General features: G+C 48.6%; 1 protein-coding gene across 1 annotated transcript; it reads right to left on the reverse strand.

Moving 5' to 3' along the window:
* Positions 1 to 913: 913 nt before the first annotated feature.
* Positions 914 to 23,998, reverse strand: Sec31b (SEC31 homolog B, COPII coat complex component). The gene is made up of 25 exons (XM_032895508.1): positions 23,918 to 23,998; positions 23,524 to 23,647; positions 19,815 to 20,010; positions 19,522 to 19,617; positions 18,480 to 18,623; positions 18,035 to 18,177; positions 16,221 to 16,320; positions 15,924 to 16,085; positions 15,314 to 15,448; positions 12,734 to 12,964; positions 11,199 to 11,273; positions 10,874 to 10,972; positions 10,507 to 10,606; positions 9,498 to 9,676; positions 9,155 to 9,281; positions 8,468 to 8,613; positions 7,676 to 7,849; positions 7,035 to 7,196; positions 4,099 to 4,270; positions 2,928 to 3,242; positions 2,637 to 2,695; positions 2,256 to 2,402; positions 1,909 to 2,025; positions 1,440 to 1,511; positions 914 to 1,254 (listed from the first exon to the last, which is right to left on the reverse strand). Exons 1-25 carry the CDS (start codon positions 23,994 to 23,996, stop codon positions 1,075 to 1,077), a joined length of 3,534 nt encoding a protein of 1,177 aa, XP_032751399.1. The 5' UTR covers positions 23,997 to 23,998; the 3' UTR covers positions 914 to 1,074.
* Between the last annotated feature and the right edge of the window lie 786 nt (positions 23,999 to 24,784).

The following is a 24,784-nucleotide window of genomic DNA, read 5'->3' on the forward strand; positions in this document are numbered from 1 at the left end:
TTTAGAGCAGCAGCTCCTAATGCTGAAACCCTTTGATATACACCGGCTCATGTTGTGGGAACTCCAACAGTAAAATTATTTTCTTTGCTACTTCATAACTGTAATCTTGCTATTGTCATGAATATCTGTGTTTTTCAATCATCTTAGGTGACCCCCATGAAACGATTATTGGCCCCCAAAAGGATCACGACCCACATGTTGTGAGTTGAGAACTGCTAATGAAGACTCTAAACAAAAGGCACTCCACCTCCGCTCGACACCTAGCAGCCCACCCTGAGTGATGCTAATACACGAGAAGCCCCTTTTTATTTTATTTTATTTATTTATTTATTTATTTATTTATTTATTTATTTATTTATTTATTTTTGAGACAGGGTTTCTTTGTGTAGCCCTGGTTGTCTTGTAGACCAGGCTGGCCTCACAGAGATCCACCTGCCCCTGCCTCTCAAGTGCTGGGATTAAAGGCCTATGCCACCACCACTGGTAAAAAGTTCCATTTTTTTTTTTTTAAAGTCCAGTTTCCTCTCTTGATTTTATTCAATACCTTATGCCCATGACTTGTTCAAAAAGTAAATGTCAGCCAATTCTCCCCAATTCCATGGGGCTACAACAGAACATGGACTTTAAGATAGGAAGACAGAGGTAGAGGGAAAGTACAGTTAGACTCAAGCTCCAGAGGAGAGAAAACAGAAGACCTGTAAGGTGAGTCGTGGCAGAGGCAGACTGACTAACAACACTGTTGACTCTCGGAAGCCGTCTGGACAGAATATCCCGTGTAAGGCATGCTGGTGCATGCTAGGCTGGTGCAGACCGAGTTGGGCTGCCTCATTAGAGAACGTAAGGTCCAACTCTGAGCATCACCTCTAAGCACCCAGGGGAAGCCTCAGGAGGCCAGGCTATCCTTTATAGGGATAAGACGGAGACACTCAGCCGGGGTGGGACCAAGCCCCCAGCATCACATACCTGGCAGCAAGGGAAGAGATAGGGGAAATACACCCTGTTGAAAACCGACTCCCTTTCTGCCACATGTTAAACAGCAGCAGAGGTGGCCTCCTGGTAGAAGACAATGCTGACTTAGCCCTGCAGCTTGTGCGCGATGGTGAGGACAGACTTCAGGACAGGCATGAAGCTGGATACCTCGCTGAAGCTGCTGCAGCCCACTACCTGGGCATGCACTGCGAGGCCCTGTTCAAAGCTTCCTGCATCCACACAGCGGGCGACTTCATGGAGCCCAGCCAGGACATGGGGTGAGAGCTGCAGAGGGATTGACCCTTAGATTAGATGAGCCTACCCGAGCCCCAACTCTGACAGCCTGGGTGGTTCCAGACCTCAGTCCAGGAAGACGGCTCTGAGACTCGGGAAGAAAAGACACTGGGCTTCCTTTGACTGTGGGCTGTAGTAGAGAGGCGCCAGGCAGGGGGAGTAAGTTAGGTACTTACTGTCCCCTCGCACAGCTTCTCGTATAGACATTCTAGACGGTGGGCTGCCTCATCCAGCTTCCTTTTTGTTTTCTGTGGGGAGAAAAATGGCTCCTGACCCTACCCGAAAGGCTCTCACTGTCCAGCACTATAAACAGTCATGATATAACACATGATACAACATCAGAAGGGGCCACTGCTAGTTCCTTCATTTCACACACCAAGAGGAGGCCCAAGGATGGCCAGGGCCTTGGTCAGGTGACACGGCCAGTGAGCGACTGAATGTTGGCTTTCTCCTGCCAGCTCCACCCTCTCTAATGTGTCCTGCTCTTGTAACTCCCCGTGCTTTTGGTCCTGCTATTGAAAAGTGGGACTCAGGGCAGGCTCCAAGCCCTCCCCTACTTCATACAGTCACCATGTCAGGGACAGTGAGGGAGCTGGCCTATCTCTGAGGCTGTGAGGAGGCAGGTTCAGGGAGGCTCAGACTTACTAGGTCAGTGGTGGTCAGGGAACAGCGCTGAAGGAGTGCCTCAAAGCTGTCCTTCAGGCACTGATGCTCTGGGGGCAGCTCTTTCTGTGTCTTCTCAGGAGGCAGTGGCTGGAGTTGCTAATGAGGGGACAGTGAGGCAGAACTGGAGGTGAGCTGTCCTCATGGCTTCCCTAAGGCCCAGTTCCCTCATGGCTTCCCTGAGGCCCAGTTCCCTTTGACTCAAGGTTATACTTGCCATGAAGGCTCAAGGATTACTTCTACCTTGAGCAAAAGAATCCAGTTTCTATGATCCCACTTTTCTTGCCCAGGTAGGATGGGAAAGCATCAGGGGAGGGGCCCACAGTCACCTGCAGGCTGCATTCTCTCGGGGCTCCAGGAGGAGGCAGGCTCGCACTGGAGACTAGGGACTGTGGCAGCAGGGCCTGCTGTGGCTCAGGGCCAAGGCTCATAAGTGGAGCTGTAATTGGTGCTGGAGGCATAAATGTCTCAGGCAACTAACAAGATAAAGAGGAGCGTATGAGTGAAGCTAGAGACACTACAGGCTGATCCTGAACATGGAAACAGGGTGGTGAGCGGGGAACTGGAACACAGAATGGTATGTGTGGGAAGGAGGGAGGGAGGTTCTGGGGGACACAGACCGACTTGGAGAAGAGTATGTATGGGAAGGGTGGAACTGAGCTCTTAAAGAACTGGAAAGTGGGTCACTGGGTAGGGGAAGATGCAGCGACCTTTTTCCTTTGGAGGTTTTCCTGGGAGGCTGGAGCAACTTTCCAGGTATCCTGGGATCCTAAAGTACAAAAGGTGGGGGACTTGGTCAAAAACCATACTGATGATCTGTAATCTAGAAGCTGGAGAATTTGTTTTAGAGTCCGCCATGCCTCCGTCTGTAGGTCAGTCACACTCCTAACTGACAAAGGGCTTAATTCACTGGCTTGAGAAAAAGACTCCCAAAAAAGTGGCAGGAAGGGTAAGAGAAGTGGCAATGACCCCCAAGAAGAAGCTATGGAAAGAGGACTGACCTGGACGAGTGGCCAAGATGCCAGAGCTCGGGTGGGCACTAGAGTGTGGTGCTCCAGGGCCGCCAGGAGGGTGAGCCACAGAGAAAGTGACAGGAGAGGCTGCAGGCTGGGAGCTCAGAGGGGTGGGACCTGGTGGTCCCACAGGAGGCAGAGGGAGTAGTCTAGGAGTTTCAGGCAGGTGGGTAGAGCCAGGCTGCATGACATCTGGGGGTGCCATGACTGGAGTAGGACCAGGAAGAGGCCATGTTCCACAGAATCCAACTGGGTTTACAGCTTGGACACTTTGTCCTCCGAATGGCTGTGGCTGAGATAAAGCTGAAGGGGCGTAGAAATAGGTAACTTATCACCCACCTTCATTTGGGAGAGACTCAGAGAACATCATGCAGGAACAAACCAACAGAAAACCAGAAAAGCAGGTGTGGTGGCATCTGCAGGGGCACCTGGGAGGCTGGGACAAGGTCTTCTAAGACCAGGAATTTGAAACCAAGTAAGAGTCCATTTCAAAAAACCAAACATTTGTAAACCCACAACTAATAATAACAATGAAGGATTAGTATATGTAGAAGAAATTGATAATTTTCAAAGTATTCAAAGTACTTTTAACTTTATTCCTTATTTGACCCTCAAAATATTACTAGTGAATTGAAATGACAGACAGACAGAACTACTTTGGTATATTGACAAAAATACAAAGCCTTTAACCAGAGAGAGATGGAGATAGACAGAGAAAGAGAGAAAGAGAGAGAGAGACAGAGACAGAGAGACTTAGAGAGACAGAGAGGCTGAGAGAGAGACAGAGACAAAGACAGAGACAGAGAGAGAGGGAGAAAACGTATGGGTAGGGATTCAATAAAGAACACTATTAGGAATTCAGACTTCAATCTCAAAGCAATTTTCTCAAAAATAGAACTTAATAAAACGTGTTAAAAAGACAAAGCAACCTGGTACCCGCCTGTGATTCCTGGGGGAGAGGCAGACAGATCAGTCTAAGGTTTTCTTCATCTACACAGCAAGTTGCTGGCTGGCCTGAGTTATACAAGATGCTGTCCCCAAACAAAACAATGGTCTCTCTGGGCAACCTGAGCATGGACTGGGGAGGCAGTATGTCTGTCTGTCTATCTGTCTTTCCTGAGACCTCCTACTCCACCAGAAGAGACAGTCCCTTACTCACCAGGCCTTACTCCAGGGACGAAATGCACAGGCAAGGTTGCTTGGGGCCCGGGGACCCTGTAGTCACTTGGGGACTGTGTCCACAAGCCCGCAGAAGGGATGGGAGGGGAGGGGAGGAAAGGCACCACTGACGGCTGAGCTGCAGCCCTCGGCCTCACAGATGGAGCTGGGACCTGTGAGGAGAGGAAAGGGTCAGGGAGCTGGTGTGCTGTGCCCATTTCTCCCATGTCTGCCTCTGCAGCAAAAGTCAAGCCAGAGTTCTTTAGTGCAAAATGCCAGATTCTCGGTTATCTGCTTCCCACGAGTCATTCTTTTATTGAACCCTGTCCCAAGACCACAACCTATTGAACTTTTATCAGTCTTTATCGGAAGGCTGCTGTCTCTTCTTTGTTCAATGTGCTTGCACATCTGTCCTCTGTGTCTGAGGTAGACCTAATGTACCCATTCCCTTGTCTAAGTAACTTAATCTTTAATATCCAGTCAAGGACTGGAGAGATGGCTTGATCCACATGGTAGAAGGAGAGAACTAGTTCCTGCAGCTGGTTCTCTGACTTCCACACATGCACCATGGCACACATGTACACACACATGTACACACACATAATAAATTAAAAAATCTCTTTTCCAAGTTCAGTATGGTGGTGCAGGCCTTTAATCCCAGCACTTTGTAGGCAGACGCTGGCATCTCTGTGAGTTTAAAACCATAACACTATGCAGTTGGTCTGCACAGTGACTTCTAGGCCCACCGGAACTACATGATGAGATCCTGTCACACAAAAAAACAAAAACAAAAACAAACCAACCTTTTAAAATGGGAGTGAGACCAGGTTGGGGGAGGGTAGGGGAGACAGAGGGATAGAATACTGAAGAGACAACTGGAGGGAGGACAGTGTGGATCTTTGGTATGGCCTAGAAATCTGGTGCAATGGAAGCTCCCAGGAATCTGTGAGGGTGACCCTAGCTAAGACTCCTACCAACGGGAGATACTGAGCCTAAACCAGCCATCTCCTGTAACCAGGCAAGTCTTCCAATGGAGACACCAACCCAGCCACAGAACCTTTGACCTAGGATGGTAAAGGTGGCACAGAAACTGTGGGAGTGGCCAGCCAATGACTGCTCCAGCTTGAGACCCATGCTCTGAGAGGGAGCCCATCCCTGACATTGCCTGGAGGACCAGGAACCAGAGGCTGGAGAGCCCAGAGACCTAAGATCGAACCAAACACAAATTGAAAACAAAAAACCAAAGGCCACTGAAATGATTCCTAATGATTTTATGCTATACTCATAGATTGGTGTCTAGCCCTGTTGTCATCAGACAGGCTTCACCAGCAAAAACAGATGCAAAGACCCACAGCCAAACATTAGGCAGAGCTAGGGGACTCCTGTGGGGAAGGGGGAGGAAGAATTGCAGGAGCCAGAGAAGTCAAGGACACCACAGGAAAACACACAGAACCAACCAACCTGGACCCATAGGAACTCAGAGACCGAACCGACAACCAGGGAGCCCGCAAGGGACTGACATGGGCCCTCCATACATAAGTTACAGTTGTCTAGTGTGATCTTCTTGGGGATTCCTAACAGTGGGAGCAGGGGCTGTCTCTGACTCTGTTGCCTGTCCTTGGGACCCCTTCCTCCTACTGGCTTGCCTCGTCCAGCCTTAATAGGAGAGGTGTCCAGTCTTGTTGAACTCTGATATGCATGGCTGGTTGATACCCACGGGAGGTCTGCCCTTTTCCGAAGAGAACTGGAGGCGACATAGACAGGATGGGGAGGAGTGAGAAGGTTGGAGGGAGGGCCTGGGGGGAGAGGTGGGAGGGGAAACTGCAGTCAGCACGTAAAATAAATAAAAATTGTAAAAGGGGGTGTGATAACTGGAGAGACGACTCCGTGGTTCCAAGTGCTCTCTTAGCCCACTGGTATTTGTTTGCTTGCTTGTTTCTTATTCTCTGACCACAGCTTCCGCTCCCTCCTCTCTTTCCAATGCCCCACACATGCACACCTCCTTTCTGCCCTTTCAGAGAAGGACAGGCCTCCCAGGGACATCAACCTAACATGGCATATCGAACTGCACTAAGACGAGGCATCTCCCCTTGTTTTAAGACTGAACAAGGCAACCCGGTGGGAGGAAAAGGGTCCCAAGAGCAGGCAAAAGAGTCAGAGAGACAGCCCCACTTCCACTGTTAAGAGTCTCACGAGAAGAGCAAGCTACACAACTTTAACATATATACACAGGGCCCAGGTCAGACCTGTGCACCCCATGCCTGGCCGTCAGTCTTAACCCACTCTTAACTCTTCCATCCCTAGCACACATCTCAGGTGGCTTACAATCACCTGTAACTCCAGTGCTAGGAACTCTGACACCAGCTGACACCTCTGTAGGCACTAGCACATGTGTAGCATACACACACAGACATACATACATGTGTGAATAAAAATTAAAAAGTAAATCTTTTAAAATGTAACTCATTTTTTAAAGTCTCAGACTAAATGTTCAGCTTCATACCCATTCTAGAATATTTCCTGAGCTTCACTCCTCACACACACACACACACACACACACACACACACACACACACGCGCGCGCGCATGCGCACGGGCACACATGCACATGCAATTTCTTTTCCTTCTATATAATCCCATGCGCCCTGCCATATCAATCATGGCTATTCTAAATTCTAATACATGTTTTGAATATGCTATCCTTCCACCTGATGAACGACATGAGAGCAAAGATTATAATGTGTGTCCTTTGTGTCTTATGTTCTAAGATCCTAGTGTTCGTTCAATAAACAGTTACTAGAAAAAGTAGCTGAATCTCGAACAGTTCTACAAAGCTAGGAATTTTCATCCGGTTTTGGACACTAAAATATTCCAAGTGTCTACGACCATAAATACTTTTGAATGGAGAGAGGAACTAGTTAACAAAGGATGTCCTACCTGGCGAGGAGGCTGGAATCCCGTTCTGTGTGATGATGTCTCTTTTGGGTGGAGAGCAGCTCCTACAGCAACGCGGGGAAAGGGGAAAGCAGGAGCCTGTTGGCCCAACACGGTAGAACCTTGGGCGTGGAAAAGCCGATCTCTCAGCTGCAGGACTGCGGGCTAAAGTTGTGATAAGGAAGGGCTTCGTTAGGAAATGGGAAAAACGAGCAAATGTCTTCTCTTGCAAGCCTCTTTTGTCAAACTTCGGATTACTGTTTATGCATTCCTTAGTAACCCAAGGAGACAAAGTTCCCTGATTCCTGCCAAACACTGGCACGCCTCCCCTCTGGCTAGCCTCTCAGCCGGGAGTGCGCCACACGGACTTCTCCCTGAAGGTTTAGTTCAGGTTTTAATCACTGGAAAGTCTTCCTCCACTTCTCCAGAGAGGCCGCCCCTTCCCTGCAGTCCCATGGTGCAATATTCTGCTATGCACTGTAAGTTACTAAGAGGTGATCCCTCCCAACAGACTGTGAGCTGTTAAAGGAGAAAGATCTTATTCCCCTAGGTGCTACAGCACTGGCATAGGATGTAAAACACAGATGCGTGTGCTGTTGGATGAATGGATCATATGGTTTGTTCTTTATCATGGCCGCTCTCACCTGGGTACAGTCACTGGGTAGGACACTCATGGCAATGGCCAGGCTGCCCTGGGCTGCCAGGAGACTGGCATACTGGGTGAGCCTGTGTGTTGTGGCAGGACCTGGGCTCATCTTGTGAGAACCCTGGAGGAGCTCCAGGCTCCTGCTGAGGACCATCACCTGCTCCATTAGCTCCTGCAGGGACAAGGATGCCAGCGATCACCTTTTCCAAGCATGCCTTGCTCTGTCCAGGGGCTCATTCAGGACATCATACCATGGAAAAGAGAGCACTTGAACACACCATGGCAACAGACAGTCACATGGAAGAGACATGACACTCCTTAAGATTAAGATTGGGATCGATGGACTGCACCAGGCCTTGGATTTCTGTGCATCTGTCTCTTCTTGGTGCCTCTTTACCTTCTTCCTGTGTTTAAGGTATCAACTAGACTAGGAATTGTTTCGTATGAGACTCTGTTCTCCCCACAAGCCTATGACTTCACCTCCTCTGATTACCCACAGAACACCTGATACACTGTAGGTCCATAGAATGTTTCATAGAAACTATCAAATATTGGATTGACTGATATGGTGAGTCCTTGGATGGGGAAAATTTCTGAAGGCTCATACCCAACCTAGGCATCCTGAGGGAATAAGGTGATTATTCCTGACATTATGTACGGAGGGTCCTCTGCCTTTCCTAACACTTGGCTCTAGCTCACCCAGATATCTCACCTCTCTGATCTGAACAACCCCTACCTCTAGTCTCTCCTAAGAGCCTGGAGTGGCCAGAGCGCTGTAGAGAAGAGGTACCTGCAGAGCCACGGGGCCTGAGGCTTGCTGGGAGTCTGCCCAGCTCTCTACCAGCCGCTCCACACTCCCTGAGCACACATAGCACAGCTTGGCTTCAGAGGTGAGCTCCCTGCCTCCCTCGTGCTCCATGCGAGCTCCCAGCATGTCTGTGGAGAGAGGCAACCTTGTTTAAGGACACAGCTTCCCTACGCTAGGCTTCCTGCACACGTCTAGAAACAAGTGGAGAACTATAGCTCTGAGACAAGAGTTTATAGTGGCTTTCAGACAACTCAGGGGGATGGAGAGAGATGGATCTGTGATGAAGAGCACATACAGCTCTTTCAGAGGACCTGAGTTTGATTCCCAGAACCTACTCAGCAGCTCACACCTAACTACAACTTCATATTCATATATATATATATATATATATATATATGCAAGCAAAATACTCATAATACACAAATAAAAATAAAAGTTAAATATTTTAAAGAAAAGTTAACTTAAGCTAACCTTGCTCTATAGGGACAATCAAAGAATTTGCCATAAGATGTGACAGAGAAATAAGACAGAACATATGTGATGCCTTCAGGAAACAAGAGGCTACAGTCCCTATCTCCTGTCTGAGCCCTTCCTTCCAGAGTGCAGGCTGACCCACCCTCTGCCTCCTCTTTGCATCAATCTGCTGACATGGGCTGGAGCCACACCTACCACAGAGCTCAGGGAACTTCTCTGGCCCTGAATACGTCAGCAGCAAGGCCAGCGCCTCTCTCCAGTTCTTCAGGCTACAGGCACATACTAGGTCCTTCCAATTCTTCTTTACGACACAGGCTAGAAGCTGTACTGGGCAGAAAGAAGGAGACCCTCAGGCTTCCATCCGGCACAGTTAGCAGAGATGTTCCAATAGAGCCACTCATGTTAGAACACTCAACATGGCTGGCAATGAAGTAGAGGCCATTAGAGAGGTAGATTTCACACACCAGTCCCAAGGGATGGGCCTCCACCTGTCCAGAGCCAAGCCATCCCCTCCCTCCTTATGTGTGATGGGCAGTACCGAGGAGGTTTTGGTTCTCCTCTTGGCTAGGTATCGTTCTTGTGTCCACTTGAGCAGCTCTGCGTCCCCAGCCTGAGCCAGGATGATGGCGTCAGCAAAGCGTTCCTCCTTCAGACAGAGCTCCACAGCAGACCGCAGTTCCCCGAGCAGCAGGGCCTGGCTCAGGAGCCCATCAGTGTCTGCCGACAGAGGCATCACCTCTTACTCACTGCCCTCCCATCTCACTTCCTGCCCAAGACCCACAGAACTCCCCCTCTGCTTCCAGCTCCTCAGAGAAGACCGAGACGCGCAGGCCTCCTCTGTGGTGTGTTGGGGGGACGTCTGCATAGGCAGCCTGGTTCCACGCGACCCCCAAGTTTCACTTCTGGGCAACAAAAGGTAGTGTCCCAGGGACGCCCTGGTCTGACTGTCACTTTCTAAAACAGGAATCAAATCAGGAAGGGCCTGGTGTGCAGGATCCCAGGCTTGATGTGCGCTTGCTTAGCGTGGACAAGGGCACAGTTGTGTGTGGGGGTTTTGTTTTGTTTTAACAAGAAAACTAAAGAATAGGAAAAAAAAAAAAAGCCCCTGGGGGCTGGAGAGATGGCTCAGTGGTTAAGAACACTGACTGTTCTTCCAGAGGTCCTGAGTTCAATTCCCAGCAACTACCTGGTGGCTCACAACCATCTGTAATGGGATCTGATGCCCTCTTCTGGTGGGTCTGAAGACAGCTACAGTGTACTCACATGAATAAATAAATTAATAAATACATAAATAAATAAATAAATAAATAAATACATCTTTTTTTTAAAAAAAGGAAAAAAGCCCTTAGTAGAAGGCTATCCGGCTATCCGTAGATGGGCCCAGTCATTAGACTCTGACTAGAGAGAGCACAGCACCCACTAGCTGGGAAAGACCCAGGTATTTGAGATTTTAGGTGGAACAGGGCAGAATAAGGTGCTGTAAAACCAAAAACTCTGGGCCCATCTGTTCCCAGGCAGGGAGCTCCTCTCTCCCGGGGTCAGGGTACCTTCTGTGGTGGGGATCTCCCAGGGAGTCATGTTCTGAGGTATCAGCTCATCAAAGAAGGCGGAGGATGCAGAGGCTTCCTTGGCGGTGTGTCTGGAGGCCTGTACACAGAGGACAGGAGTGACTGTGGGAACTGAGGCCAGCACACAGGAGCATGCTCTAAGCAAGAACTCCAGTGGATAAAACGAAAAGGATGCACAGGTCGGTTTGGGAAGCACCCTGTAGGCTCTGTTCTACTCTGGCTCCAAGCGAGCAGAGAGTCTCCAGGAGCTTACTGAGAACAAGCGAAAGGACCATCATGGAGGGTTTCCCTAGAAGGCAGGTCTCCTCTACTTCCACGCCTCAGGCTCCCCGGCCTCCAACCATACCTGGCTGCAAAGGGAGTGTGCTCTGTCACTTTTGAGGTCAACTGTCTCAAGCTGAGGGCTCTCCTGTGGTTTCGGGTCACTCTTCAGGCATGTGTCCACCTATGTGGAGACCCTTATGAATGCCAGCCAGACTCCCACAAGTCTGATGCCCCCCATTTACCCGCCTCACACTCTCCAAGATCCTTCACCCACTCTTCCAGAGAAAGGCTTCATTCCAGTAGGTAAAATACACATCCAGAATGGATTAAGGCCAGGTCTCCTGGGGTAGAGCCCCAGCAGGGTTATTTACTCTCAAGCAAACTTGTTTCAGACCCGCGAAGCTTACCTTCTTCTGAAGCTCATCTCTGCTGTAACCTAACAGCCTGAGGAACTTCAGCCTGGAATCATGCTCCAAGGTCACCTAAGGAACCACAAACACAGAAACATTTTCATCAAATGAATGTAAATGACCATTCTCCTCCTCCGTGATGGACTTCTGTACCAGTGTACCCTCACATGGACCATCGAAGTACCCTCAAAACAGTGATGCTCCCTCAAACCTTTCTTCCTCGCTGGCTTTTGCTGGGCTGTGGACAGTAATACCACAACCCTTTGCTACATTGACGTGAGAACTGTACCTTCGGTTGACTTCCTAGCTTAGTTACCTTGGTACCCCAATAAGAATAAAACACTGGCTGTTTTGAGGTGTTACTGCTTGTGATTGATTGGTTATCGTACCTGGGCAAACCATAAATAACCTACATGGACACCATGTCAGCATTTCTGGCTTCACACACTCTGGGCACTGGACGTTTCCTATGGAGACTCTGAAACTGACACTGGGCTTTTCTATCGGAGCAGCTTCTAAGTCAGGGCGCCTTACACCTTGTCAGTGTCCACTGGATCATCTCCTAACATCTGAGCTGAAGGGAACTCTGAACTGTTGCATGAAAACACACCCTGGGAGAGTGCCACCCACACTGCCCTGGTCTCCACACCCTGAGGAGACAGATGCCAAGTGTAACCTACAGGGGTCCTGGGATCTAAATGCAGGGTTGAGAAGACATTGGCAGAGGATCCACAGGAACACTGCCCAAAGTCAGCTTCCCACCAAATCGCTGACACCAAAGGCCCAGAAGCCGGACTGGCCAAACCCACTCTGCTTCTTCCATACTGAACCATGGACTCTGTCTATAGTCTTTCTTTCTTATGTCTCTTGCTTTCCTTCCTCCTTCCGTGTCCTTCCTTGGAAATAGCCCTCCAAAGCTCTGAGTATATTAATTTACATTTATTTATTTTTTGTGTGTATGTGTATAGGCACATGTAAGTATGTATGCTTTTGTGCATGTTTACACATGAGTGTGAGTGGGGGTGTGTGTGTGTGTGTAAGAGAGCAAGCAAGAGGGAGAGAGACAGAGAGATAGTACCAAGCCTTGTGAATGCTAGGCAAGTACTCTGCCACAAGCTACCTCTCACATCTCCGATAAGCACACACTCCCCCATGTTATAACTTGACACGGTGAGGCCTAGAACTACATCCCTGATGCTCAAGTGGAATGGCCTAACAGGGATCTGCCCTGGGTTACCTCAAACAAATCCGAAACTTGCTTATGTTCATGTATCTCTCCAGTGAATCCTTCCTTTGGTGTGATATTATGAAAGCATCTGCCTTGGCTGGCAAAATATCCAGGACACCAACAGCAGCCACACCCCACCACCCCAGCCTTTACAGTGGGCTCTGAGTGTCTAGAAAAGAGTAATGATTCTGTGTCCAGAGGACATAAAAAATACCAAGTCAGGGGAAAGGGTCACAGTGCACTTATTACGGAGGTGACAGGGGTGGGAGTTCTGGAAAGAGCAGCTAGCCTTCAGGCCTCCTACCTTCAGAAACTGCCAAAGCATCTTCTCACTTGGCCGTGAAGCTTGCTGAATCTTGCTCTGACAATAATTGAGGAGATTTCCAGATCCCAAGGCCTCCTGCAGCACAGCTGACCGAGTCAGGAATTCTGACTCTGTGATGACTTGACTGATGAAGACAGGGCTGGGGCAAGGCTGTGGCACCTGCTGGACGGGGATGCTGGGAAGGCCAAAGGTAACCAGCTTTCCCCCAAACTGAGAAGGAAATGAAAGAAAGAAAAGGTTACATTTTCAAGCCAATAGCTAACAAGTTAAGATTTCAGAACAGGCTCTCTGTTGAGCAAGCCTTGGAGAGTACAGTGGTTTGAATGAGAATAGTCTCCACCCCTCCCTCGGGCTTGTATGTTTGAATGCTTGGTCATTAAGGAGTGGCACTACTTGGGAAGGATTGCAGGTGTGGCCTTGTTGGAGTAGGTATTGTCTTGTTGGAGGAAGGGTGTCACTGTGGGTGGGTTTTGAGGTTTCAAGGGCCCAAGCCAGGCCCAGTGGCTTTCTCTCTTCCAGCTCTACGGACCCAGATGTCGAACTCTCAGATACCATGTCTGTCTGTATGCTGGCGTACTCCTCTGCTGTTATCTTTTATAAGATTTGCCCTGGTCATGGTGTCTCTTCACAGCAACAGACTGATGACTAAGACATTGGTAACCAACTGAAAGTTGCTAGGATGAAACAGGAATTGAGTGCCAAACAGGGACTATAGCAATCTTTCTATCACCGGCTTAAAATGTCACCACTTGGTACTCTCTCCCACTTCCCAGTTCAGTGCCACCATCTCTCGGCACGTGGTCTATGTTACTAGAGTCCTTGCTAGCCTTGTCCTTTTTCAGTCTTCCAATCAAGATTTAGAGCCTTCCCTGTTGCTCACAGCACCCTGTGGCTACCCGAGACTGTATAATGGTCCCAAAATGTTAGGGCCAAACATGTCTTCCCCAGCATCTATCTTCTTGATCATTAGATGAGTGTTCCACATCCCCAAATTGCCCAGCTCACCCTCCTCCTGTGCCTTTACCTACACGCCACTCCATCTGAGGCGTCAGACAAGTCTGACACTTTACATCAAGCACATGGCACAAACTCAGGTTCAGCAATTCCTTCTCTGACCATTCTCAATGCGGCCACACAGTACAAGTCCTGGAGACCTCTCCAGTCAGCAGGCCACACCCCAGACAATAATACCAGAAGCTGGATGAGGGGAGCATGTCATTTCGAAACCCTCAAGTTAGTCCAGTGTGTTACCAGGATTGGCACACTGCTCTAGTCCCTAACTAGTCTATATTTCCCTTCATAAACCCCACTCCCTGAGTGAATTTTCCAGTCATGATCATATCACTTACAGAACAAATGTTAGATTGCAGCTTTGTGATCAACAAAACCACTTAAATTATTAACATTTGTCAGTGTTTAAAGCATGCCGTGCTGGCCCTCCTACTGCTGTCTTACAGATAAGATACTCAAGTCCTGAGGGGATAAATGACTTCTTCAGAGTCACCTCACTAACAGCAGAGCTGTGACAAGAATGCTTCACTTCAGTGCTCATGCTAAGCAAGCCCTCTCTTGAGCTACATCTGCAGTGCCCACTCCTGTTACTTTACAAAGGCATTCCTTCGTGAGCATGCTAGTCGTTTCTTTATAATAAAATCACCAACCCTAAATGTGAGAACGTCTCCTCTTATACATCCTTTTCCTAATCAAATTCAGTGGCTAAAGCATTGTGTTAGGCACTTCAGGACCTTCTTACTCCTCAAAGCATTGGTCCTCAGATTAGCAGCAATGATAGCATCTGGAAACTTGCTGGGAAATTGGACATCAGAGCCGCTGAACCAGAACCTGGTATTAGTAAGATCCTCAAGTGACCTTTATTCACACTAGAGTTTGAAAAGCTCTCTTCTGGGGTTATAAAAATCAACAAGGCAGAACCTCGCCTTACAGAATCTATTACGAGGGTCTCCAGACACATATGATACATTGTATATGATATATGTCATGTAAAATAGAATGCGGAACTACAGGAATACGAATCTCAGTAGAATGGAGCTGATGTTAACTGGGATAAGGCTGGAGGAGGAAGTGGTATTTATGGAGGAGGTCTTCAAAGCCCACCGGGATTCAGTGGAAATGGGAGAGGCTGATGGATAAGAGACGAAGAGAGGTGAGGAGTTGTTCATGGAGTAGAAATGAAATGAGGCACATGTAACTGGAATACAAGGGACTTCTAAGATTGAGATGGGAAAAGTCTCTGGGAAGGTAAATGGAGCTGAGTAGGTTTAGCCTTAGTCTATTCAGCAGGGGAAGCCCTTTGAGTAGACAGAGGGCAGGATAAAATCTATGTTTTTCTTTCCTTCCCATATTCCATGCCACCAGGCCAGACATCTAAGAGTTACAGCAACCTCGGGAAGAATCTCAGGCTCTTTATCATAAGCAGGAGGTCTAAAGCAGGTTGCAGAATGGTGACAGAATGAAGGGGGGAGCTAAGTTATGCATCGTGCCTTGCTGGGTGCGTGATAGGCACTGCACACGAACACAGCACACACTGCCAGCACTTACAGCGAATGAAACGCCTGCCGGCCTTCTCATCCACTTGGGAGGCTTCTTCAAGGGAGGAATTAGTGATGCTTGGGCCACCTGCTCAGGCACCTGCAGTGGTGGGAGAGGCTGGCCTTGGCTAAAGGAAGAGGAAATCTAGAGGGAAAGGTCACCTGTGTCACCAGTATGGAGAGGCATCTCAGCAAGGAACTCTGCCTACAAACTCAATTTTGAGATGAATCTTTGTGAGGCCCAATTGACCCGGGAGGGGCAGACTCCCACAGTCTAGGACTGAGACTGGAAGTGGGTGGGAGGCTCAGGTATCCGACCCTCTTGGATAGCACTATTTAAAGTCTGCATGGGAGGGTGGCACAAGGCAGATACTCAGCAGAGAGGGAGCTAGGCCATACTATGAGATAACAGACCCAAAGCAGAGTTCAGCATGAATAACAAGAGGTCAGAGGCTTCCTCCAAGGGAGTCAGGAACTAATACAAGGTACGGTCCTCTAAAACCCACAGCCTGGCCTCCTTCTCTTCAAGAGCTCTCATTTTTTCCCCAAGCTATGTGACCTCTCACCCCTAAAGCACAGAAAGCTCCTCCCTCCAGCACTCTCTACCAAGCCCTTCAAACCTTGTCAGCCTGCCTCATGTGCTGGGCTTCCCAGCTCCTACCCATCACAGAGTACAAACTGATCCAGCCATCGAAGGAGACAGCAGAGAACGCAGGAGGGTTCCGAGGGCACCACTGAACGTCAAAGCACCAGCTGCTCTGTGTGGGTAGCTTATAGACCACCTGCCGCAAGAAAGCACAGCATGAGGAAACACTGACGTAGGTAACTCTGGAACACGTAGCTGGGATCCCCCCTCCCCCGTCATCAGATCTCCAGTACAGTATGCCCACAGCAGGACTAGCCTACCTCACGCCTACCTCACTGCTTGACAGGTTCCAGCAAAAAATCTGGTTGTCTTTGGCACTGCTAAGCAGCAGTTCAGCATCAGCCTGGCTCCAGGACACCGACAAGATGCCCCTAAAATTGGAAATAAAGGGGAACCAGTGTTTGTGGAATGCCAGCCCGAGTGGGCACCTTGCATGTCTTAGATTCGGCTCCCCTCTACAAAACGGATGATCTAACTTAATTTCTCAAAGAAGAAAGCAAAGCTTTGAAAAGTGAGTGTGTGTTAAGACGGTGGCCTAGAAAGGTCCACAACACAGCGCTATGCACTGCACCACCCTGCCGACTTGAGCAATGAGAGTAGAATCGTGAATTAGAAGGAATCACACAAACGTCCATTTCTGGGTTGCTTTTCGCCCCCTAGTAAAGACCTAACTCTCAGAAGTCCTGAAGGAGGGGCTGGGGAGACACTTGAGTTGGTGAAGTGCTTCCCCTCCAGGCCTGAGGACTTGAGATGGATCCCTAGCACCATGTTAACAAGCTCGGCAAGGCAGTACATGTAATTCCGGGGTCAGAATCACGAGGATCTCTGGGCTTGAGTGGCTAAGCAACCATCCCTAGTTGGAGAGACTCAGTGATGACTGTCTTAATAAACATGTAGATGTAGAACAACACACACACAGCGCACGCACACACACACACACACACACACACACGCCACACTCACATGCACACACATACACACACACACACATATATACACACGTGCATGTGCACACACACACACACACACACACACACACACACACACACACACACACACGGGGCAGGGGTGGGGAAAGAGAGAGAGAGACCTGCATTATGGATCTGCTTCCTCTATTGTGGGCCCAAGACCTACAGCTTCAGGGACAGGGCTTTCTGAAGAGATAAGAGCCAAGTTGATTTTATTAAGAGTTCTGGGGGGGGTTGGGGATTTAGCTCAGTGGTAGAGCGTTTGCCTAGGAAGCGCAAGGCCCTGGGTTCGGTCCCCAGCTCCGAAAAAAAGAACCAAAAAAAAAAAAAAAAAAAAAAAAGAGTTCTGGGGGCTTGAGAGATGGCTCAGTGGTTAAGAGCACTGACTGCTCTTCCAAAGGTCTTGAGTTCAATTCCCAGCAACCACACATGGTGGTGCACAACCATCTGTAATGGAATCTGGTGCCCTCTTCTGATCCGCAGGGCATACATGCAGACAGAATACTGTATACATAATAGATAGATAGATAGATAGATAGATAGATAGATAGATAGATAGATAGATAGATAAATCTTTTTTAAAAAAAAAAAAGAGTTCTGGCAGGAGGCTCCCCACTCAGAGAAATGAACACTGTTCTCAGAGCAGAATCTAGGACCCTCCCAGTGACAGGACAGGTATGATAGTGAGAGCTCTGTGGGTCTCTGAACCAAGGCTTTGAAGGAGATGCTGGGACCCTGACCTCTTCCTACTTCTCTTTTTCTCCCTGGCCGTGTGCTAGTGACTTTTCCCCCTATACATTCCTGCCATAATTTGCTGTCACATCAAAGTCCCCAAAGTGAGGACACTAATCAATCATGAACAGAGAACAAAGCTTTCTTTAGAAGTTAATTTCCTCAGGTAGTTATCGTAGTGATAGAAACTAACCCAAGGGTCAACTGGCTCAAAGGTTTCTCATGGCCCTTTGCTGGAAGCTGTACGGAATCCCAGCTCTTCCCCGTAAGCCCAGGCTCCGAGGGAATGCCTCACAGTTAGACATACAGCTGTGCTCTCTGCGACACAGAAGCCATGGAAGACGTTAGTGGCTAAAATGAGCCCCATTTGAACAGGGTTTGCTACCTGCTGTGGCTCTCCAACACCTTCAGGGGTGAGGAAGCGAAGCGCAGGTCCCACAGCTGAATCACTGGGAACCGGTCATCTTCCGAGCACAGCACTAACTGTGTGGCTATGTCTGGGTTCCAGGCCAGGCCTGAGCAGTTCATCTGTGAACAGAGAAGATCCCTCCCCGTCGGTGATATAACCTATGAAGGCTATGAAGATTCTGCCCAGTTGGAATGAGACTACTGAGGGTACCGTGTGTCTCCTCAGTAATAAGTGAGAACCATGAACAAACAAGGAACGTGACCAGAATCCAGGTCAGCTTCTCAAGTACTCACTGTTAATGAGAACTCTGCTATGGGGCCGAATCACACTTGAGAATGGATCCCATCCTGAACAAGAGCAGCTCCCGCTGTTTGACGTGAGGGAAGCCAGAGTCCAGGCCCGTGCTCTGGCCACTACTCACCCTGCTGCTGTGGTCGCTGACTTTGATGATGGGCTCGTTCTTCCTGAGATCCCACACCACTGCCTTGCCACTGGGGTGAGCAGAAGACAGAATGTGCTGGGCTTGGCGGTTCCAAGACAATGCTTTAATGTCTTCCGGGGGGTTCTGAGGCAAGATGGTGAAAGAGACAGCCTGCCATCCCCTGAATTAAGTGACAGGTACCATTCTGCTCCTCCCAACGGCCCACAGGAAGCTGAAAGGAGGCGAGAGGTTCCTCCCACTAATGGCCTCAGGAACTGGGACTACATTTTCCAAGAAGGATGCTTAAGTTACTGGGGCAGAAGTGGGGAGGGGGGAAACAGCTAAAGTCAAAGTTCTCTTGAAAGTATAGAGTCCCAGTTGAAAAGTAACGCCCCCTCAGGACAGAGAAGGGGAGGAGGAGAAATCTGAGAGAGGAAACCAACCCGATGTGAGGAGCCCCTGAGAAAGTCACGTCTGGGAGAACACGTGACTTCCAGGGTATCAGGTGCCAGCCATCCCACATTTACTTCATGATAAAGTACGAGACAGAGAAAAGCAAAAAGATAATCCAAGCTACATTTTGACAAAGGAGGCAAAACCAGAGATAAGGCTGCCCCCCGCCCACAACAAGGTAGTGGTATGTCCTGGGTTATGCTCTCGCTCCTCCTCTGCCGAGTACAGGGCCTAGCCAGCCCTCTCCCCACAACTATGATAAATATCACTCCTTGCCTGTCTTGGTGTTTTCTGATTGCCTTGCCCTTCACTTCCTTCCAGGAATTCTTTGACCAGCAAACGACCACCACGAACCAACTGCTTCTACATGCCCTCTCTTGACTCAGGTGGCTAATGGTGTGTCCGTCTGTGGAGTTTTATTGCCCTCCAGTGGTAAAGCTTGAAATCTCTGCTACCCCGCTAGTCTGCTGGCTCCAGAATTCAAAACTTTACCTGGGGAAACCTGGCTCTACACCCTAAGAGGCAGCCCCAGGTCAGAGAGAGGAGGGCAGGTAGCCCCCCAGGTCAGAGGGAGGAGGGGGCCCCTCACCTGTGACTTGGATCCAGGTGTCATTGGAACAGTCAGGTGGTTCAAATCCCAAATGAAGATTTCAGAATCACTGGCTCCTGAGGCCAGGAGGTTGCCCTGTGTGAAAAAAAGATATTTTTAAAGACCCATCCCCATTCCCACTTCTGAAAGAGAAGGAGGGGAACTGCCTTTGGGAGACACAGAGCCTCTCCCATTACAGTTCAGAGCTGCAGCCTGAAGGTCACAAGAGAGTACTTCCATTCAGGCATCCGTCGTCATGCCTTGGCCTTGTCTGATCAACTAAGACACAGTACCTGGAAAGGATTAAAGTCCAAGGCTCTGACAGCTCCCGTGTGCTTCTGTTTCTGGGCAATCAAGGGTTCCTTCCCCGGAGAAAGGACGTGGGCCACATTGTATAGGGTAAGCATGCCGCTGTCTCCTCCACCAGCAATAACCCCGGTGTTCTCCAGAAGCTCACTGCTGGAGCTTCCCCAGATTAGCTTGTGAAACCTACAAAGGAAAAGATTCTGTATCAGCACCAAGTTAAGTATAGACATCTTTGCCAACCTCTCCTTTCATGTAGGCTTTCCCAGCCTAAGCCTGTGTCTACTTGTCTGTTTTCTTCTTTCTCCAGACCCAGAAGGAAGTCTCCTCTGCACAGTTTTGACCTTTCTTTAGAAAAAAAACTTTGTCTATGTTAAACTAAATCTGGAAAGCCACCGTCTGGGTTATATGGGAGTGGTTTTTTTTTTATATTAAAGTTAAAGTCGAGCTACATAGAGACTGATAACTACTGCAAATAGACTACACCGCATAGTCCTCACTGCTCAAATAGTCACGTAATACGCCCTGGCCGGCATGGTGGCTCCTGCCTGTGATCCCAGTAATTGGGAATTAGAGGCAGGAGGATGAGGAATTCAGGATCATGTACTTAAGCAAGTTCAAAGCCAGCTTGGGCTACATGAAACCTAATCTCAAAAAAAAAAAAATCAATTTCATCTATTGACAACTTATCACATAATAGACACTATTTTAGGGACTTTACAAGTGTTCAGTAGTTTAATATTTAACAATTCTATTATGTCCAATTTCAAGTAGAGAAAGTGAGCTTGGAGAAGTTACAAAGCTTCTGTTCACAGAGCTACTGTATCAGTTCGTGTCCACAAAACTAATCCAGCCAACGTTTAGGGTCCAGCTCATGCCAGAGCCTATCCCGTATGGGTCAGAATCAGCTCCCTCGAAAAACTGTTGTCCCATCTCAAACTCAAAGTGAGAAAGTCTTAGGACCTCCCTTCACTCTGCCTTTCCTCTGTGTTGGCCCACTGGAATGGACATGCAGTTGCCATGGGTCCACTTTGAGAAACAGAGGCACAAAATATTAAATAACCAACTGGGGAAACACTTCCCTGGCTTTCTGGGTGTGTTTCTAAACAAACAAACAAACATGCCAATGTTTTGCACAAAAGAAAAAGGCAAACTCTAGATCTCCTACAAAAAAGGTCGAAAAGCTCCCTGGGAAAACATCTGAAATCCCTAAGGCCTGAGAGTGTTGGGGGAGGGGTCTGGTCTCACTTTCACTGTGACTAACCATGAGAGAAGGTTGCACGTCAAATATCACAAGATCCCTAGGTGCAAGGAAACATTTCCACACCCTGACGAGCAAGGGAGTGTGCAGGAATTGACGGAGCAAGGATTTGTTTACCAGGCATTCGAGGGGGGCCAGATTGGCAAGAGCACGAAGCTGAGTGGCGAACGGTCCAGGCGGGGCCCCATCTGAAGAACCGGGAAACTGACACAGCTTAACCTACTCTGGGGCTACCACCGATGGTGAGCAGCTTTCTAAAGTGCCACCATCTCCATGGGGCAGAAGAAAAAGTCCAAACAGACTCAAGAGGGTCCTGAGGTCATCCAGGAACTAGGGCTCTATGGGTAAACAACTACAGGGAGGAGGGGAAGACACGGGTCACACAGGAACCAGGGATGGGACATGGCAGAGGCTTTAGGTCAGAGCACAGGGCATGCAGATAAAAGTAAAGGGACCTGAGCCCTCAGGAAGAAATCGCTGTATGGTAGGGAAGGGAATTACCTCAGAGAGGCAGAACACAGAGTATGACAGCTGGTTCTTTATACTCGAGGCAAGTATGTTTCTGCTGTTCGCCTTGTTAGCGAGGTGAAGCAAACTCCTGGAGAGGCTGTGCTACTGACTAAATGAAAAGGGCCGGGGATGAGAACAAACTGAAGCCTATGTGGTCAGGAGGCTAGACCACCTGAGCTTCTCTGAGACCAGCACTTAGCACATCATGACTGCGAACATCTGCTGTGTAACCCCCGCTTCCCCAGCTTACTCACTTCTTCAACTTAGATTTGCTTTCATTTAACTGAGTTCCTTTTGAAAAAGCCCAACCTCGAGACAGTTAACTAAAGTGAAAAAGAGCTTTTCCACATCCGGGGCCAAAGAACCGGGAGAACTCATTCTCCTTAAGCAGCAGAGTGGAGAGAGCAGGCCAGCTGGAGAATGGCAGCGGCCGGAGGGGGCCGTGGGAGAGCAGCGCACTCCTCCCTCCGAATGCCCGACATGCACAGGCTTTGCTTTGTTTCTGCTCCATATCCTGAATTCACAGTGAGGAACAGAGTCAGGAACGTTGGATTCTATGCCCAAGGAGACAGTAAATAGCGGAGCTGAGGTTCAAACCTGGATTTATGAAGGAATAAAGACCACACTGTCTGCTATATGACTTTGAGTCAGCTATAAGGAAGGCAGATCTTCAGGACAGACCCACTAAGCAGCACGTAGAGTAACTTTCTTTTCAGCTCGGTGTTTACTGCCCTCTCGCACTCAGAGAGAGGCCAACTGTATTCTCCAAGCATCCAGAGAACTGAGATAAAGGTACAAGAGCAGATGAACCACCCACTTTCTCCTGGGTTGTTCCAGGATGGGGAGATTCTGCAGATATTCGGAGATCTGGAGTAGTAGTGATTTTTAAATACTACTGATTTTATATAACTATTTACAGTAGTATAGTAATACATGTATCCTACTTATATTAAATATGAAGTAGACTATAAAGGATAGTCACACATTTTTTTTTGACAGTACAGAAGCCAGAGACTACTGTATCAGGCAATGGACGCCATCTTCACAAAGCCCTTAGAAAAGAAGAGAGAGGCAGGTACAGTGCCACGCATCTGTACCAGCTACTCAGGAGGATGAGTTGGGAGGACTGTGAGTTCAAAGGCAGCCTTCGCAAGACCTTGTCTAAAACTAAAAGCTGTGACACAATAGGAAGAATTAGACTTTCTGTGCTTCCATTCCAGGTCTAGCTTCCTAGGGTCTCCATTACCCATGTAAGATAGAAAAATAATGGCATTTATAATTTAGGCTTATTCTGAGGGCTGAGTAGAATCACAGGGTCCCAATAGTAGTGCCCACAAGGACTTCTTGTAGACGTGTCTGCCGGTAAGGGAGAGGACGAATGATCCTCTCTGCACTGCTGTTACACAATGCGGCCAAGAAACCTATGAGCATCTGGCTTGCCAAAGCCGTGAAACCTATGACACCCAATCAGCGCCTTAAGAGGCATGGGGAGAGATCATTCGTTGTCCTCCTTGTTGGCCGAAGACTGTGATGTTGGTGATATTGTGTAAGGTTGCTGTCTTGACAAGAGCCAAGGGCAGAAGGAATCAATATCTGTGGTACATGATATTGTTATATTGATATTGTTATATTGTTATATTGATATATGTGGTACAGACACCTGGCACATGTGGTCCTGGCTTGTGCAAGGCAGCTCTGCACACTGCCTGCTGCTGCTGCTGCTGCTGCCGTTGCTGCTGCCGCTGCCTAGTATGGTGAGAGGGATCGGTTTTCAAATCCCTTTGACCAAAATTAGCTCCTCTGAAACATCACGTAACTCCTGTCCCCCATACTTAATCACTGCACGATTCCCGGAGTGTACACACCACCCCCCAGGGCCCTCTATCAGGGTCTGACCCGAATACCCACTCAGAGACCCAACACAGTACCTGCCTGACACAGAGAGGATTCCTTTGCGTTTCAAGTCCAGAGAAGGGTCCCTGAAATCAACCTCAAATATTTCCAGGGTGGCATTTGTGCTGAAGGAGGCATCTAGTTGCTGGGCGGATGTTCCTAGTCACAAGAAAAGGAGAGAAGAGGCAGGACATGAGCTATGATCTACGCACAGCTTTAGGGTATTGATAGGTTAGGGAGTGGAGAGGAAACAGAACGGAAGAGAGTTAGGAGTATCCTTTCTCCAGAGGTAACCGCAAGGAAAGCATCAGGCGTCACCCTTAAGGCTTCCCCACCTGACACAATCTTACAGCTGTCTCTTGTGGTCATTAAGGAGCTCTAGATACTGTGTTTCACTTCCATAACTCCTGGTCCATAGTGTCACCGTACCTGTGGCCAGATACACAGGGTACTGCTTCGCTGGGCTCCACGCTTGGACAGCTGGCTTCTCAAGTTCCTTCAACTTCATTGTCTGCCCTGTGGGTTTCAGAAAACATACATGACCTTTGGCCCACTAAAAATAGAAATAAAAAAAAATCTTAGGGCCAGTGATCCAGGGAGCATCTGTGGACACAAAGATTGTCTCTCTTCTCTACGAGATGAAGTATTCCGGCAAAATTCAGAATGAGAAAAACAAGCTCATCTGAGGAGTCAAGGACAGTTCACTTACACAACCGATACAACTGATTATCTAAACCCCCAAGGTATTTAATCACATTGGTTACTACAGGCCTAATGATAATAACCACCAAACTAGATAACTTCCCAGTGATTTTGCCTGATCTCCTTGGTTTTAAATATTGTATATGTACCAGTGAACCCTGCGTTTATGTCATCGACACACATCGGTCCTCTGAGCACCAATTCGTAAATGAAACTGATAATTAAGTATTTCTACTTGCGATGTACATCTACGGTCCTAGCATTTGGGAGGCCGAGGCATCAGGATCATAAGTTCAGGTAAACTTGGCCTGGGCTACATACATAGTAAGACCTTATCTTAATATATTTGTAATATTCACACATATGTGTGTGTGTGTTGCCTGCATGTATGTCTGGGTACCTAATGCCTGCAGAATGTTGGAGCCCCTAGAACTGGAGCTACAGTCAGTTATGAGCTACGGTGAGTGCTGGGGGCCAGCTGGTGAGCTACGGTGAGTGCTGGGGCCAGCTGGTGCTTTTACCACCAGAGCACCCTTCTCAGACCTGTTCCTTTAGGGGAGGTTGAGCATGGTCTCATGTAGCCCAGACTGGCCT

The sequence above is a fragment of the Rattus rattus genome, chromosome 2 (assembly GCF_011064425.1).
Source record: "Rattus rattus isolate New Zealand chromosome 2, Rrattus_CSIRO_v1, whole genome shotgun sequence".
NCBI classification, from domain to species: Eukaryota; Metazoa; Chordata; class Mammalia; order Rodentia; family Muridae; genus Rattus; species Rattus rattus.